This window comes from Arvicola amphibius, chromosome 1, assembly GCF_903992535.2.
Source record: "Arvicola amphibius chromosome 1, mArvAmp1.2, whole genome shotgun sequence".
Taxonomy (NCBI): Eukaryota; Metazoa; Chordata; class Mammalia; order Rodentia; family Cricetidae; genus Arvicola; species Arvicola amphibius.
In genome coordinates this window covers 128,210,903-128,227,289 of record NC_052047.1, presented here as the reverse complement: position 1 = coordinate 128,227,289, position 16,387 = coordinate 128,210,903, and the positions used below count along the sequence as shown (strand labels likewise).

The following is a 16,387-nucleotide window of genomic DNA, read 5'->3' as shown; positions in this document are numbered from 1 at the left end:
TAACACCAAAAATTATACTGAGGCAGACATTGTTTGTGTTAGAAATAGTTGAATTTTGTATAAAAAATAGAGAAAATGTGGATGTAGGAAGTTTTAGCATTCAGGAGAGCTGGTTTTTATAGGGAGCACCTCCCTCCTTCCTTCCCCTTTCTCTCCTCTGCCTTTTCTGATTGGCTCTTGGATAGTCTCCTGAACTCCTGCCTCTCTGTCTCTAGATTGCTAAGATTAAAGGCAGCTGTTCTGTTGGTTGGCTTTCTTGAGCTGCTTCCGAGTATAGTGGAATTGCCCTTGAATTTCCTTTACAACTTTCAGGAATCGATTTCTCTTTCCATTGTGGATTTTAAACTTGGGCTATGTCATCAGTCTTGTGCAGCAAGTGCTCCTCCCACCCCCCTGAGCCATCTTGTTATTCCCCAGATTTTTTTTTTTCTCTTTCTGGTTGGATGGACAGTTTCTGTAGTCTATGATGGGAAGGTGGTATGCCTCGGGTTGGTTGAAATGAAGAGTGTCTGGTTTGTCTTGATGCAATTCCTAAGTGTCTCTTTTTCTAAAGCTTAGAAACTTTATGTATATAAGTAAAACAGGGATGAGCTGAATTTAAAGTGACTCTGGAAGTTGTTTGCTTTTTAATTGTGGCAAATATTGTTGGTCTTTGTAATAAAAGTAACAGCTCACTTTTATGGTACTGTTTTGTGTCTTGTGAGAATAAGTAGGGCACTATAAGTAGCATCAGGCTTTGAAAGTGTATCTTCCCATCTTCTGGAAGACAGTATCCCAGAAGATGGAAATAGTGACTGAATTTATTACATGGGTATTTGCAAAACTCTATAACTGTAGCCAGGCATGCCTGTAATCCCAGCATCTGAGAAACTGAAGCAGGAGGATGACCAGAAGTTCTAGGACAGTCTGGGCTACATAGTGAGACCTGTGTTAAAAACTCAATGATCATGACAGTTGTGCAATGTCTTGGATGTGTGTGCTCTGCCACATGTTTATTTTCTTTCCCTTTTTCATTTAAACCTTTGAGACCACTTTGAGTCCAGGCTGCTCTTAAACTTTTTTTTTTTTTTAAATGGTATTTATCTTTTTTTGTCAAGGGAATGATGACTAACATGTATGTAGAGGTCGGAGGGAACCTTAAATGAGTCAGTTCTGCTTCCACCAGGTGGGTTCCAGGAACCAAACTTAGATTGTCAGCTTGGAAGCACCTTTGTCTGCAGAGTCACCCTGCTGTCTCTTGCCTTAAACCCTTGATTTGTTTGCTTTGGTCTCCTCTGACTGCAGGGATTCCAAGTGTGTGATGCCATACCTAGCTTCACCACGTGTTTAATTTTAAACTTTCTTGAAATATGCTAAGGTCAGAAATGTAAGATTTAGAACTATAAGTTGATTTAACTTGAATGTTAAAAAGATACACAAATTGATGTATACTATTTATCACTGGTATGTAAAATATTTGTATCACTAGCATGCGTATCAGAGTGCATACACTTGCACTTACTGCATGGTCAGCAGAACCTGCTCTATACCTAGGATGTATGGTATAGCCTGTTGTTCCTTGGCTACAGACTTGTACCACATCTTAACACACTGAGTAAGTACTACAGGCAGTTATGACACTGTTAAGTTTTTATATGTATTAAATGTCTCCCAAACATGGAGAAACTACAGCAAACCTACCAGATGATAGGAATTTTTCTGTCCATGATAGAATTGTCTGTCATTTAGTATATGGATATCTCCGTATCTCTTGGTTATTATGCAAATAAGCAAACCTTGGTTGGGAATTGGGACTTGTATAAAAATTGTCCTGTCTGTATTGGAGAGGATTGTTTCCAGCTCCTTTTTAAGTTTCTTCTGGTAGAATTTTGCCCTAAGTTGAGAATAAAATTTGAATGGTTGGTAAAGCATTTAGATCTTCTAAATTCTTTTTAAAAAGTGTTGCTTGAGGTAGTCTGTCCATAGGAGGAGGTTCAGCACCTCTCAGTTGAATTTTACTAATCCTCTGTGTAGCTTCTTAGTTCTATGTTGCTTTAAATTTGCCCTTTCTTGTCAGTTGATCCAATCCCCTGTGACAACCCCCCTTGGGCTGATCATGTTGAAGACAACTTCGGAAGAGCTAGCTTGTCCTCGTGAGGACCTCAGTGTGGCTCGAAAGGAGGAGTTGCGGAAGTTGCTGCTGGACCAGGTGCAGACAGTACTTGGGCTCTTGACAGGTGAGTGAGTGCCATGGTGGTGCCTGGAGACAGGTTGGCTGCAGGTGTGCAGAGCCAAGGCCTTCTAGGTATTGTTGACTGAGTATAAGTGTGGGAAAAACTTAGTGCCGGTTTTCTAGCCTCAGGTTCACAGTCTGGTGCGTGCTAAGACCTCACAGGGGATTTGTAGCTTAATTTTCTTTTAGTCTTTTCTTAATTGGTCCTCACTATGTGACTAATGAGGTAGACATAGATATAGATATAGATATAGATATAGATATAGATAGGCCAGGTTGTAGGAATGTGATTCACATGCTGATAGTGTAATTTAAGTAGGAAGGTAGCAAGCTCTTTATTTCAAATAATTTGAATTTAAGATTAGGAGAGATAGGAGTAGCAAGATAAAAAAAAATTCTCTGTCGAGAAGTGTGACAAGGTGCGATGTTGGCCCTTGTGCCCTAGGCTATAAATGTATGTGACATTTCATCCCAGCTCTCTGATCAGAGTCTCATGACAATGTGTGAGGGGAAAGGAGAGGAAGCCTGTCATACAGTTAGGCAGGAAGATGGCAAGAACATCCCCAGAGACAGGGGTGCCTTACTGTTGGCACTTACACAACTTGTAGACTGCTGGCCACTAGACCTTTGAGGTGCCCAGAAGTCACTGCTGCTTGAGTCTGTAGTGTGAAGGCGCTGTTTCATCTTGTGTCTATTCTATTTGGATATTCAAGGTGTTTTTTTTGTTTTTTTTCTTTTGTATGTCTTTTATTGGTTCGCATCTGGTGGGTACTTTAAAATAGATTGAAAGAATGATTAATGATGGTGAACTTGTGTGCTTATTACTCTCCCCAACCCCTGCCTCATCCTTTCCCTGGATCCCAGATGGAAATAAAACCTCAGAATGTATTCATTCAAAGCAAACTTACTGCTATCAACTGGGCATTTGTTTTAGTTGGGACTATGACTTATGCACCTGCCCTACGTTCTATGCCTACAGATACGAAACAGTCCAAGGACAGTTGTAAGACACATGCACATGTCCACTTTAAACTGGCAGTTTAGGGGCTTATTTTTTTTGAAAGTCTTTTAGCCATTGCCTTTATTCCAGAACATTTTTCATTAGCCCAGAAAGCAACCCTGAGTCCACAAGAGGTCACTATTATTCTCTCCTCCAGTCCCTGGCAATTACTCATCTACCTTTGAGGGATGTGTCTGTTTTGAACCTGTCATAAAGTGTTATTATCTTATATCATATCACCATATCAATGTGACCTTTTATGTGTGGCTTTCTTTACTTAACAGGTTCTCTAGGTTTATCCATGCTATAGCAATAAATATTTGGAGGCAGATTTTTTTTTTTGTTTGCTTTTAGACAGGATCTCACTATGTAGCTCTGACTGATATGGATTTCACTTATATATAGACCAGGCTAGCTTCAAACTCAGAGATCTACCTGCCTTTGTCCCCCAAGTGCTGTGGTTAAAGGCATGAGCCACCACACCTGGCCTTGGGGAATACTTTTATGAGCTTCTGTGGTGATATTGTGTGCTGGGCTCTGTCAGGGTACACGGAGGACCAAAACAAGTCCTGGCTTCTGAGAATCTGCACCCTAGTGGGAGAGGCAAGTGAACAGTTAAAAAGCAATGTTTAAGAGTTGTAGTTGATGTTAATGTGTGGAGGCTGCCTGGGACTGCTGAGTGGAGCTGGGAGGGACAGACAGACAGCAGTTGGTGGAGGGAAGGCTGAGATTTAGAAGAGGGGAGCAGAAGGAAGGTGGGAAGGAGGATGGTGTATATTGAAGGCACAGCAGATGGATGGGTCAGGACTGGAAGACTGGGTCAGGTGAGCCTGGGAAGGGAGGTATGGAGGCAGGTGCCAAGTTCTGTGACTCTGCTGCTTACCCAGTAAGGAATGTATGGGGATCAGTGGTAGATTTGTAGGGGTAAAGAACTGAGTTTGGAGTATGCAAGTGTTACCACCCAGGAAGCATTTGGCTGTCTAAATCTGTGACCTTACCTGCTTTCTGAATGCTTGCCATGTAGCAATAGAGCTCATGTGTAGAGTTGAAATTAGCTTTGGGCTGGGAGACATTTGATTGAAGCAAGCCACAGCAGTAGAGAGTTTCTCGAGCAGAGAGAGGGGGGGGGGGTAGGAGAAGAATGGGAACTAGAGGAAAGATAAAAGATCTAAATGATGGATGGGCAGAGGGTGACCGTAATGATGGGAGACAGACTCAGAACCAGAGGAAAGCTAAGAACAACACCACATGTCAGAGAAGGGTTTGGGTAGTGTCCTAGAACACTGGAATGTCCAGGGAGGATAAGAGACCCTTAGTAGATGTGGTAGTCATGTGGCTTTGACAAAGAGCAAGGTTGGAGGAAGCAGTGGGGAGAAGCCACACAGCAGAATTCAGATGAAGCAGTAAAAATTCTGCACTGGGACAGAAATCTGCAAAATTTAGTTGGGAACACGGCTCAGTAGTTAAAGCACTTGCTGTACAAACAAGGGGACTAGAGTTCACGTCTCCAGAACCCACACAAATATCGGGTGGGTGTGACGCCCCACCTGTAATTCCCTCAACTTCCAGAGCAAGCTGGCTGGTGATACTCGAAAAGAGGCCCTGCCTCAAAAGAATAAGGTGGAAGAGCAATTGAGGAAGATTGTCCACATCAACCCTGAATCTTCTCATGCACATGCCCACATATGTGCATGTGAACATGCACACTGTATACATAAATGAATGAAAAGAGATAGCTAGAAGTAGATTAGAGAGGCACAGCCATTAGCTGGAAGTAGATATACAGAGAGGAAGGGGTATATGAGTACGGATGTTGGATGAATGATAGCGGGAGATTTTTTTTTTATTTTTGTATGTTGAACTTAATATCTCTCAAATTGTTTCTCCTTTCTTGTTAGGTATCTTGGAAACTGTATGGGACAAACACAGTGTTACTGCTGCCACCCCACCACCATCCCCGACCTCAGGAGAAAGTGGTATGCTTTGTATGGTTAGGGTCTCACCTGGGAATAGCAATAGCTAATCTGCATAGGATTCAGTTGTTTATTCTCCCTAATCTGTTCTGGTCTTTCTGCCCATGTTTTCTGAGAAGCTGGCTTTCTACTGTTTTCTTCTGAGTATACGTATTTTCTAATACAATGTTTTGAATATCACATTTTGCTTCTTGTCTGTCATGAAGATGGCACCTTTGATCTTGTGCCATCTATCTCTGTTCTGCCAATTTATTATTGAAACTTTTTATACCTGATTTTGTTGTACACCCTGCCTGTGTAGAGGCCAGAAGACCACTTTCAGAAGCTGGGGATCAAACTCAACTTATTAGACCTGAGACAAGCACCTGCTGAGCAGTCTCACCTGCTTCCCGCCAGTTTAATAGTTGCTGTCCTTTCTTCTTTGTGATATCTTTGTTTTTTTTCTTCAGGTTCCCTGGTTGTTTTGTTTGTACTGAGTTTGTTATAAGCTAGGGATTTCAGAGGTCTGCTTTGTTCTACAGAGCTGCAACTTGAAGGCGTGGACGTAGGAAGGGAAAGCTATTCTCCCTGTTGATGGGACAATAGTCATTATTGCCAGGGCAAACTGGGGACCAATGTGCAGTAGTTAGTGCTGAATTTACATTGTTCATGTAAATAATTGCGCTTGTAATAGTAAGTCAGTGAAGTCTTTAAATGGTGTGTAAGTGCTTCTGCTTACACCAGAGCCAGACAAGCTTTCCTGTAGAGCACAGCCTGGAGCTAGCACATACCTTCTCTCCTGTAAAAGCTGATGTGATAATGAGAAATGTTTCCTCACACCCTTGAGGAAGTGGACTGTTGAAATCAAACCTCTAAGCCTTGGCTGTTCATGCAGCTTGTTGATATGAACTAGGGATTCTTGCAGAAATCCTACAGAACTGAGAACCACCCCATGGGTTTGGGCTGAGGGCTGCTCACAGAATACTACTTATTCAGTCTGCTTGTACTCAGATAAAAAAACATTTGTTATTTTTCACACTACTTAGTAATGGAATTCTAGAACCTATTTCAAGCCTTCAATAATGTGTGAACTTTGTGTTTAGTGACAAAGCTGTCTTCTTGTAGGTATTTCTGGTGGCTCAGCAGGTATACATTTTGCAGTATTTGAATGATTTAAAAATTTTGCAGATGTAAAGAGAACTGATATTTTGTAGCAATATTTGAATTTAAAAGTTTAAGCCATTAGTACAGGTAATAAACTTGTGCAGTTTGTAGCACTGAGTCACCTTGGTATGTATGTGTTCTCGTTCATGGGTGCATGTGTACCAGGCTGCACATGTGGAGGTCAGAGAACAACTTGTCAAGAAGAATCTGTTTTTATTTCCTCCTTGCCCGAGACAGGGTCTCTCTTGTTTCTGTGTCTGTGTTGTGTATTCTAGTCTGGCTGGCCCCTGAGCTTCTAGGTGAGTTCTCCTGTCTCAGATTCTGTTCCTTGCCATAGGAGTGCTGGAATTAGAGCTGTGTACAGTGCATTTGGTTTTTTATATGGGCTCTGGGGTTAGACTTAGGTTGTTAGGGTTCCATGGCAAATGCTTTTACTCACTACGCGATTCCATAACCTCTACCTCTTCTTCTTTATTCTCTTCCTCCTCCTCTTCTCTTACTTATTCCCTCTGTCTCTGTCTTTATGTCTCTTCTCTTCTCTCTGATCATCCAGAGGACAGTTTTGTTGGTTCTGTCCTTCCACCATGTAGATTCTAGGTATTATATTTAGATTGTTAGACTTGGCAGAAAGGACATTTACTTTCTGAGCCATTGCATGCCCACTTCATCTTTTGTGTGTGTGTTTGTTTTTTCTTTAATTCTCTTTCAAACCTATTCTCCCATTCACTCTTTCCCATAACAGACAGAAATGTATATAATATATGGCCTTTTGCAAAAAGCTGATTGATATCCATATATTTTCAGTTTAAATAATGTGGTAGTGTTGTGTTCTGATGCTAACCTTTCATTCAACCCTTGTCTTTTTACCTTCTCTCCTGCTGTGTGTGACCTATGCCTTTAGACAGAAACCTCTGCTTGCTACAGGAGACATATGTCCTCAGTGTCTTGATGATCTTCTGACTTCACTAAGGAACCTAGATTGCCTCCAGCTGCCCCTATACAAGAGCCTCTATCTGTCTCCTAGATTTGTATGAGAATTGCTTTGGAGTATTCTAGAAACAGGACAGTCATTTGTCAGAAGCAGTGGTAACAGGGTTCAGAATGCTCTGTGGCAGAGCTGTGAGCATTCTTGTTGCTTCTCTTGATCTGTGTGGTATTTGCCAACAGTCCTGATTTTTTTGTCACTTGTTAGATTGCATTTCTAATGACTGAGCTTGACATATCTTCATAAGCCAGCTGACCTGCATTTCTTTAGAAAACTTTCTTCATAACCACCACTGACCTAGCTGTATATCTGGATATGACTAGTGGTGGGCAATAGTTGTTTTTCACATTTGAATTGTTAGTGTTAGGGATTGTGGCTGTCTTATTGCTGTTTTCCTGGTTACAGTCCTTTTCATCAGTGAGAAACCATTATTTGGCAATGTGTTTCTAAACTCATCAGTATTTTTGTCAAGGTTTGTGTTTTGGTTGTTTGAATAAATCTTTCCTCTCTTTCACCATGGTCATGTCTTGTTTTTCTTATGAAGCTTTGTCTTTGGTTTAAGTCTGTAACTCACTTGGGCAATCTTTTTTTTAGTATATATGTATTTGGTGTTCGGTATTATCTGTAGTTGGTATTGAATATAAAGCATATTGGTTTTAGGTTTCGCTTTTATAGTGACTAAATGTTTTTGTGGGGAAAGGAGAATTCATTGCAGTGTTTCCAAAAGGTTTGGTACTGGGTGTTGTAAAAGCATGTTTTGAATTTCCAGGTGATTTACTGAGTAACCTGTTGCAAAGTCCTAGTTCAGCCAAACTGCTGCCCCCGCCCATCCCCGTGCTGGATGTGGAGAGTGAGTATATCTGTTCCCTGGCCTTGGAGTGTCTGGCCCACCTCTTCAGTTGGATTCCTCTGTCTGCCAGCATCACCCCATCCCTCCTCACCACTATCTTCCACTTTGCTCGATTTGGCTGTGATACCCGGGCCAAAAAGATGGCATCAGTGAATGGCAGCAGCCAGAACTGTGTTTTGGGTCAGGAGCGTGGCCGACTTGGGGTCTTGGCCATGTCCTGCATCAATGAACTCATGTCCAAGAACTGTGTGCCTATGGAATTTGAGGAGTACTTATTACGAATGTTCCAGCAAACCTTCTACCTCCTGCAAAAAATCACCAAGGATAACAATGCCCACACGGTGAAGAGCAGGCTAGAGGAGCTCGATGAGAGGTAATGAGAACAGGCGGGAGTCGTGCCCCGAGAAAGGGCCTGGCTGCTTGGCACACCATGTCATGTGGTGTCTGTAACCTCCTTTGGTTTCAGAATATGGGGCTACTGATAAATATAGAAAGGTAGGTGTTCCAGAATGTTAAGGCTGAATTAGAAGGGCTTGGGTGGTTAAGGGAAATGAATTGAGTGTGAAAAGTGTTGGTGTATTGTGTAGGCCTGTTGTCTCTTTTCCCCATCCATCCACCTCCTGTCCTCCTGTCCATGCTCTGTCCCTCTTCCTCACTGTCTGCCTGCAGGTCTCATGTATGCAGGAAGGGAGAGTGCGGCTCCTTCATAGTCGAGAACAGAAGCGGTCTGCAGAGGTACAGGGTTACATCACCCTTCTCACTTGGTACTGCTTGTTGGTTTTCACTTTTCCAGAGTGGACATCTTGCAGAGTATAGATATGCTGTTAGTTAGTATTGTGAGCTATCACATAAAAGATAGCTGTTGGTCCAAGATAGGAGACCTGTTCGGGTAGGTATGGTTCAGTGGCACATATTTGGATTCCTTGGCTACTCCTCTTGGCCTAAAATTCCTCAGGTCCATTTTTCCTGAGTGCAAAAAGTGACATCAGTGAAGTAGGTTGAGTCAAGTTATCACCTTTTCAGGTGACATTATCTGTTTATCTTAGGGCTTTCTGCCTCTCCTCTTCATCCCCAGTGGTGCTAGGGTGGGGCCCGGGACCTTATGCCTGCCCGGCAAGTCATTGTGCCGCTGTCCACAGCCTAACCCCAGCATCTATCTTCTTTGCTAAACATAGTGCTACTACTACTATGTAAAGGTGACGGGCAACTGACAGTTGCAGTTCTAACAATCATTGGGGCTGTTGATGTTTCAAAGCAGATGCAGCATATTATATTAGTAACTAGTTTAGGCTTCCTGGAGCAGAGGCTATTAACATTTTAGTGGGTTTTCAACCTGACTGTTAGTAAGTGATAACAGAGCTTAGCTCTTTGCTTTTTGTTTAGCCAAAGTGTGGTAGGCTATAAAGTCAGCTGCCCCAAGTCAGGATAGTTCTACTGCCCTTTTAAAGTGGGGAGCTTTAAGTTTTTCTGGTTAGTTTGGTTTGGTTCATTATAAATAAGCTTTGTGACATTTGCCTTTTATAATCACAAAAGTACTAATAATCCAATAGGATCTTTTCTTAATTAAAAATATTTGTTACATTTATTTTGTGGTTGGGTGGGGGGCACATGCCACATTGTATGTAGAGGTCAGAATTGCTGGAATTGGTTTTCTTTTCTATCATCTGAGTCCCTAGGATCAAACTTGTATCTTCAGGTTTGGCAGTAAGTACCTTTTCCTGAGACATCTCTCTGCCCTCATTATTTAGTAATACCTTCCTATATGAATTTAAATGCCTCACAATTCACACAATTTCATATCCTTTCTAGCATTGATAAAGGCCATCTTGTCTTCATATGTTAATAAAAATGTATATAGCTGCTTATATCAACTGTGTTGTTTTGACTTGTCCTGGATCCGAAGTGAAAGCTGAGAGGTGCCTGGAAGCAGAAAGGTGACAGAAACAGTGTGTGCTTGCTTCTTAGCTCTTGATCCCTGACTAATTATAAACCAATTAGTTTGTGTTAGTTGCTTAGGAGCTGCTTAACCAGGTCCTTGGCTTCTCTTCCTTCATGCCCTTTTCTAACTTTTTACTGTTTGTTAGCATCTGTACCAGAAAGGCGGGTGGGTGGGGCGGACAAATGAGGTGCAGGCACATCTCTAGTGTCAGCTGTGCAATAAGCCTTGTTCTTGTTTGGATGATATCTCCCTCTCCACTCCCCCCGCCCATTTCTTTTTGGACAAGGTCTCTGTACTCTGATTGGCCTGGAATTTGCTGTGTAGCTCAGCCTGGCCTTGAACTTGTGGCATTCCTCCTTCCCTAGTTTTACTGGGTTTCTAGGATTAACAGCATGAGTCCCCATAATTAGCTTGTATTTTTCAGTTTGGATTGAAGATTAAAATAAACTTGAGTATATCTTCCTTAAGATCAGTAAGCTGGCTGGCTGCTGTCTCTGAACATCCATGTAAAACCATGGAGCAGTACATATGCTGAGTAAGAAATGAGGACTTGGTGTCCTCAAGGAGTCCCTGGAGATGGCAGAGAGAAAGTGCTCTGTACTTTGCTTTCTCAGAACAAACAGTTTTAATCCTGGGCCTGTGGCTCACATTTGTAACCCCAGCACAGAGGAAGAACAGGAAGGAGAGTCAGGCAAGAGGATCACTGAAAGGTTGAAGCCATCCTAGTCTACATAGTAAGTTCCAGGACGCAGGACCCTGTCTCAAGAAAACAGAAACAAAACCCAATCAGTTAATTTTAATGTTTTACTGTATGAGCTAGCCTTCTAGAGGCCAGGCAGGCGTTGGCTTCACTGAGAGAGCAGGTCTCAGGAACAGCAGGAGACGCTGAGGTTCTGGGCCAGTGGTTCTTTTGAAGGATGCTTGTCTTTTTCCTTTATTGTTTTATGTGTCTCTGCTTTTCCAGTTAATGATTTCAGGATTGCTTTTAGACGTTACTTAATATTCGGCCAAAGCCTAGTTATGTCTAGCTATTTTTGTTGGTCTCTGAAATGAGATTTATGAAGGCAAGTCCATCTTGATTTCTGTTCTCTTTTTGGTATTGAGGGGGTTAAAATGCCAGTTTCTGAAATGTAAACATGATAATGTACTGTGTCTAATAACAGAAACTTCTTCCCCTTGTAACTGACTCACTCTATTGTGCAGTGGCTTGGGGATTATGGGTCAATTGAGGAACTCCTGCACAGTGCACAGAAAGGGCACTGCACTACGATTGAGTGATGGTGCCCTCTGTTGGGGGGTGGCTGAGTAACCTTGGTGGGTCACTACCTTTTGGAGCCTCATCTATGGAGGCTTGTCTAGATCTTAGTCTTCCTTCTTTATATTTGGCAGTCGATTTTAGAATGGAGTAAATGTGCAGTCCTTCATTAGTTCTGGGTGTCAGGGAGGAGGACAGAAATTGGATTGACTGTCCTAGATGCTGTCCCCTCTAGATAGACTTCGTCTTCTGTCTCTTACTAGTATATTTCAATTTCATGTCGGCCCCAGCCAAGCCCTGGCTTTCTAAATTTGCCAGGTTTGTAGACACTGTCATCTTCCCAGCACCTTTTAGCAGCAACTCCTTTCCTTTAATTGGGTCCTAACACTAATGAGTTAGAACAGAGGTGAACTTGAGTTTGTAACAAGTAGGACAGATAGTGTCTGAGGATTAAAGCTGCTTCTCTGCTGTGTTTCAGGTGATAATGGAATGAAGGGTTGCCTGTCTCGTAGGTAATTGTTGCAGGCCTTTGTGTTTTTAACTGGAAATGTGTGTTTGTATAGTTCTGAACTGAGAAAGTGTTTGATTGAATTTAATTTTTTTTTTCTGAGAAAGTGGCTATATTTCTTATGTCACCGTTTGTCTTCTTGTCTCATGTAGCTACATTGAGAAGTTTACTGACTTTCTACGGCTCTTTGTGAGTGTTCATCTAAGAAGAATTGAGTCCTACTCCCAGTTCCCTGTGGTGGAGTTCCTGACCCTTCTGTTCAAGTACACGTTTCATCAGGTAAAGCACCCAAACTGGCCTTCCTTTTTAAGAAAGAAATCCCCCACCCCAAGCATTTACAGTCATCTTTACTATAGGAAGATCAAGGAATTCAGTCTTTCTAAGAACCCAGTGTTGTTGCTCTTGATTTGCGTATGATCTCCATTTTGTAGATAAAGAGACTGAGGCACAGAGAACAAGGTTTTCAGGGACATACAGTTCTGTGTGTGGAGCCAGTATTGGGTTATACAGTCCTGTCTTTGCCACGGTTGTGTTAGACAAGTAGGGCTGAGGAAAAGTCTAAGGTTAGGGCCTTATAAAAGATTTATTTTCTTTCTCTTTTTTGAGATTATAATATAATTACATCATTTTCCCCTTCCTCCAAACCCTCCTATGCACCCTTTTTTGTTCTCTTTCGAATTCTGGACTCTCATTTCCCCCCATTAACTGTTGTGGTTGTGGGGTGCGTGCATGTGTGCATGTACTCCAAGATACATTAACAGCTATTTCTCTCTGTTGCATGTCTGCTCCTAAAGCTCTCCAGAGGACGATATACAAAGCAGTCACTAGTTACGTTTGGGTGACATCCAGTTTTGTCACCATGTAACAGAGGTTCTTTGAGTTCGTTTTGGATTTAGGAGCTAGATACATAACCTTCTACATAGCCCAGAATGGTCTTGTATTTGTGGTAATTCTCCTGTCTCAGCCTTCTGAGGGCTGTCTTTACTAAATTTGTATCCTAGTTGCCAAATACTGTGTAAACATAAACACAGGGTTCTAAAAGACTGTGTTAAGGTATAGTTTTACATGCCATGGAATCCCCTCACTGTAATTGAAGAGTTCAGTGAATTGAGTTTGTGTGTCCATCACTACAGTCTGCCTTTAACACTGATACGCTCTTCTTTTGCCTGTAGTGTGTTTTTCAATAGGCTTTTCATTCAAGTATGTTGTTTGTCTTAGCTACCGTTCTATTGCTGTGAGGAGACACCATGACCAAGACAATTTTCAAAGAAAGCGTTTAATTGGGGACTTGCTTACATTTTCTAAAGGTTAATCTGTGACATGGTGGCAGCCAGGTAGGCATGGTGCTGGAGAAGTAGCTGAGAGCTCGCATGTCGTTCACAGGTTGTAGGCAGAGAGAGCAGGAGTGGGCCTGATGTGGGTTTTTAAAACCTTGAAACCCACCCTCAGTGACACATCTTCTCCAACAAGGCCACATCTCCTAATCCTTTCTGAACAGCCCACCAAGTAGGAAACAAATATTCAAATATGGCCTATAGGGGCCATTCTCATTCAAAGCACCACAGCATACATACAGAAGAGCATATCAGCCATACAAGTACGGTTTGATGATTTTTTTTTCCCAAAGGGACTCAACTGTTCAAGCTTCCACCCAGGTTAAAAAATAGTATGTACTAGCACACCAGAAATCCCCACACGTTTTCTTCTCTACTCCTCCCTCCATTCTCCCTAGAGTAACCCCAGGCTTGGTCTTAACACCACAGGCTAATTTTGCCTTGTTCTAGAGTTTCTCTAAAGGAAAGCATGTAATGTGTATTTATTTGGTCTGGCTTTTTTTGCTTGACATTGTGCTTGAGGTATGTCTCTTGTGTGCAGTGGTTTGTTCCTATTTATTGTATTCTAGTAAATGAAAACCATTTTGCTGATTTGACTCTTTCTGGTTTGGGGGAGCCATGAATCATAGATAAAATAGTCTTTCTTGTTTTGTTTTGTTTTGTTTTGTTAGTAGGAACTCACTTAGCCTTGGCTGGCCTTGAACTTGCTATGGAGCTAAGGATGACCTTGAGCTCTTGATCTTCCTGGCCTCACCTTCCAAGTGCTGGCATTACAGTTGTGTACCACCATCCCATCCCCATTTCCTCCCTCCCTCCCTCCCTCCCTCCCTCCCTTCCTTTCTTTCTTTCTTTTCTACATAGCTCAGAGTGGCCTTGAATTTGTGGTAATCCTCCTGCCTCAGCCTCTCTGGGACTGTGTTTATAGTTATGTAACCAGCCCACCTGGCATATTCTTGAACATACTTTTTGATGTAATTGGGTAGTTCTTTCTGTTAGTATATCCCTGAGATGGCACTGCTGGGTGAGTGAAGGCATCTAATATGAAAAGTTGACTTTAAAAAAAAAATAGCAGGAAAAAAAGAAAAAAAGTTTTCCAGTTTATCGGGGCTAAAAGATTCAGGGGTCTAGGCTGGAGTGCTGTATGCATATGAAAAGCAAATGTTTGATCTGAAAAAAAGCCATTCTCAGAGAGGATCAGGGTGTGTAAAAATTGAAATATCTGGAGGTAGCAGTGAGGTGAATCATTCCTGGGAGCAGATAGTGGAGTGAGGTCATAGGAGGAGCTAAGCTGAAGAATTGTCAGGTTGAAGGGGCCAGTGCAAGCGGAACAGGAGGAAAACATGCTGAGTACATCAGAGCTGTTGGGATGGGGAGAAGAGCTAATGAAGAGATTGTAGAAGGTGAGGATGCAGGAGAAAGACAGTTTCATAGTGTGGGAAAGAAGGGATAAAGAGCCAGTGCAGAAATGACTTCTAGGGGAAAAAGGAACAAGAATGTCTTAAACTCGCTTGGACCTAGTTCTCTTTGTAAGCTGTGGGTATTTCTGTTCAGTATGTGCCCTGGCACAACCCATTTCTGTTTAGGTTTCCTCACCTCAGAAGATGGACTACAATGGGGATAATTCAGGGCCATCCCCAGCGTGTATTTTAGTAGGCTTGTGTGTGTTTGCCACTGAACTGAAGGTGATAGTTTCCTATATTTATATGTCATTTACAGTTGGGAAAAGAGGGGCTGGAGAGATGACCCAGAGGTTAGGAGCACTGCCTGCTCTTCCAAAGGTCCTGAGTTCAATTCCCAGCAACCACATGGTGGCTCACAATCATCTATAATGGGGTCTGGTGCCCTCTTCTGGCCTGAAGGTATACATGCAGACAGAACACTGTATACATAATAAATAAATAAATCTTTAAAAAAAAAAAACAATTGGGAAAAGAGTCAGACACAGTCAAGAAGCAAACAAGCCTCCTTCCCTCCCTTTACCTGGAGATGGTTGTCACTCCAGCTTGCTTCTTTCTCCAGGCCTCCCACATGAGAACCTTCCTTCTAGATGTAAGCTGACCCACTGTAGGAGAGCTGCTGCTGTGATAAACACCATGACTACAGTGTGGAGAGGAAAGGAAACATGGGGGAAATAGGTTATATATAGTCTCATTGAAGGAGGGCAAGGCTAGAACTCAAGACAGGAGCCTGAAGCAGAAAGTACAGAGAAGTACTGCCTGCCATTGGCTTGATCTTTCTATACAGCCCAGTCTCACCTGCCTAGGGATGGCACTGCTTGTAGTGGGATTGGTTTTCCTACATCAATCAGTAATTTAGAAGAAAGCCTTGAAGACATAGCCATAGACCAGTCTTATCTGGACAGATATTCATTTGAGGGTCTTTTCCCAGGTGACTAGGTTTGTGTCAGGTTGACTGCTGAGACTAACTGAGACAACTACTAGGCTGTGCTGGCCAGTTTTTTGTCAACATGACACAATCTCAATTTGTCAATTGAGAAAATGCCTCCGTAAGTTCAGTCTGTAGTAGGTAAGCCTGTGGGGTGTTTCCTTGATTGGTGATTGATATGGTAGGCCCCAGTCTGTTGTGGATAGTGCTGCCTGGTTAGGTGGTCCTGGCTGTATAAAAAAATGAACTGAGCAAGCAAGTAAGCAACTTTTTTCCATGGCCTCTGCTTCCCTTCATGATGGAGGGAACTAAGAACTGTAAGCTGAAATAACCCTTTTCCTCTCCAAGTTGCTTTGGTCATGGTGTTTACTACAGCACTAGAAACCTAACTATGGCACAGGCAAGGTTAATCTCTACTCCAAAATGGCATCATATTATGTCAGGAGGAAGGGGCACCATGCACTCGGTGTATTCAAGATGAGGTAGAGTACAGTTTGGGGGATTAAGAAAACAAAATGAAGGCATCCTCAGGGTTTGCAGTTTTGTACCCACTAACGGTGTGTTCTTGCTTCGTCATAGGCTCTTATTTGTGAAGTGGGAAAGGTTTCTTGCTTAGACTGTATATTGGAGTATACTCAACTTTGTCTTTTCCCAGATTCGTGGTCATTTTGTTACTATACAACATTTTAAGAGGAACAGGTTTTTTGTTTTTTGTTTTTTTTTTCCTTCAGCTATTTGTCCTTTTTTACTCCCTTCCTGCATTCTTTAATCTGGGCTCTGCTGAGACACTCGCCTCCACTGTG

General features: G+C 42.3%; 1 protein-coding gene across 1 annotated transcript in view; it reads left to right on the top strand.

Annotated features, from left to right (window-relative positions):
* Positions 1-16,387, top strand: part of Xpo6 (exportin 6) — a 106,552-nt gene that overhangs the window by 44,990 nt on the left and 45,175 nt on the right. Inside the window, exons 5-8 of the mRNA XM_038327432.1 lie at positions 2,057-2,216; positions 5,111-5,188; positions 8,083-8,536; positions 12,018-12,144. Of these exons, the coding sequence (XP_038183360.1) occupies positions 2,057-2,216; positions 5,111-5,188; positions 8,083-8,536; positions 12,018-12,144 (819 nt within the window). The remainder of the gene's footprint in view (positions 1-2,056; positions 2,217-5,110; positions 5,189-8,082; positions 8,537-12,017; positions 12,145-16,387) is intronic.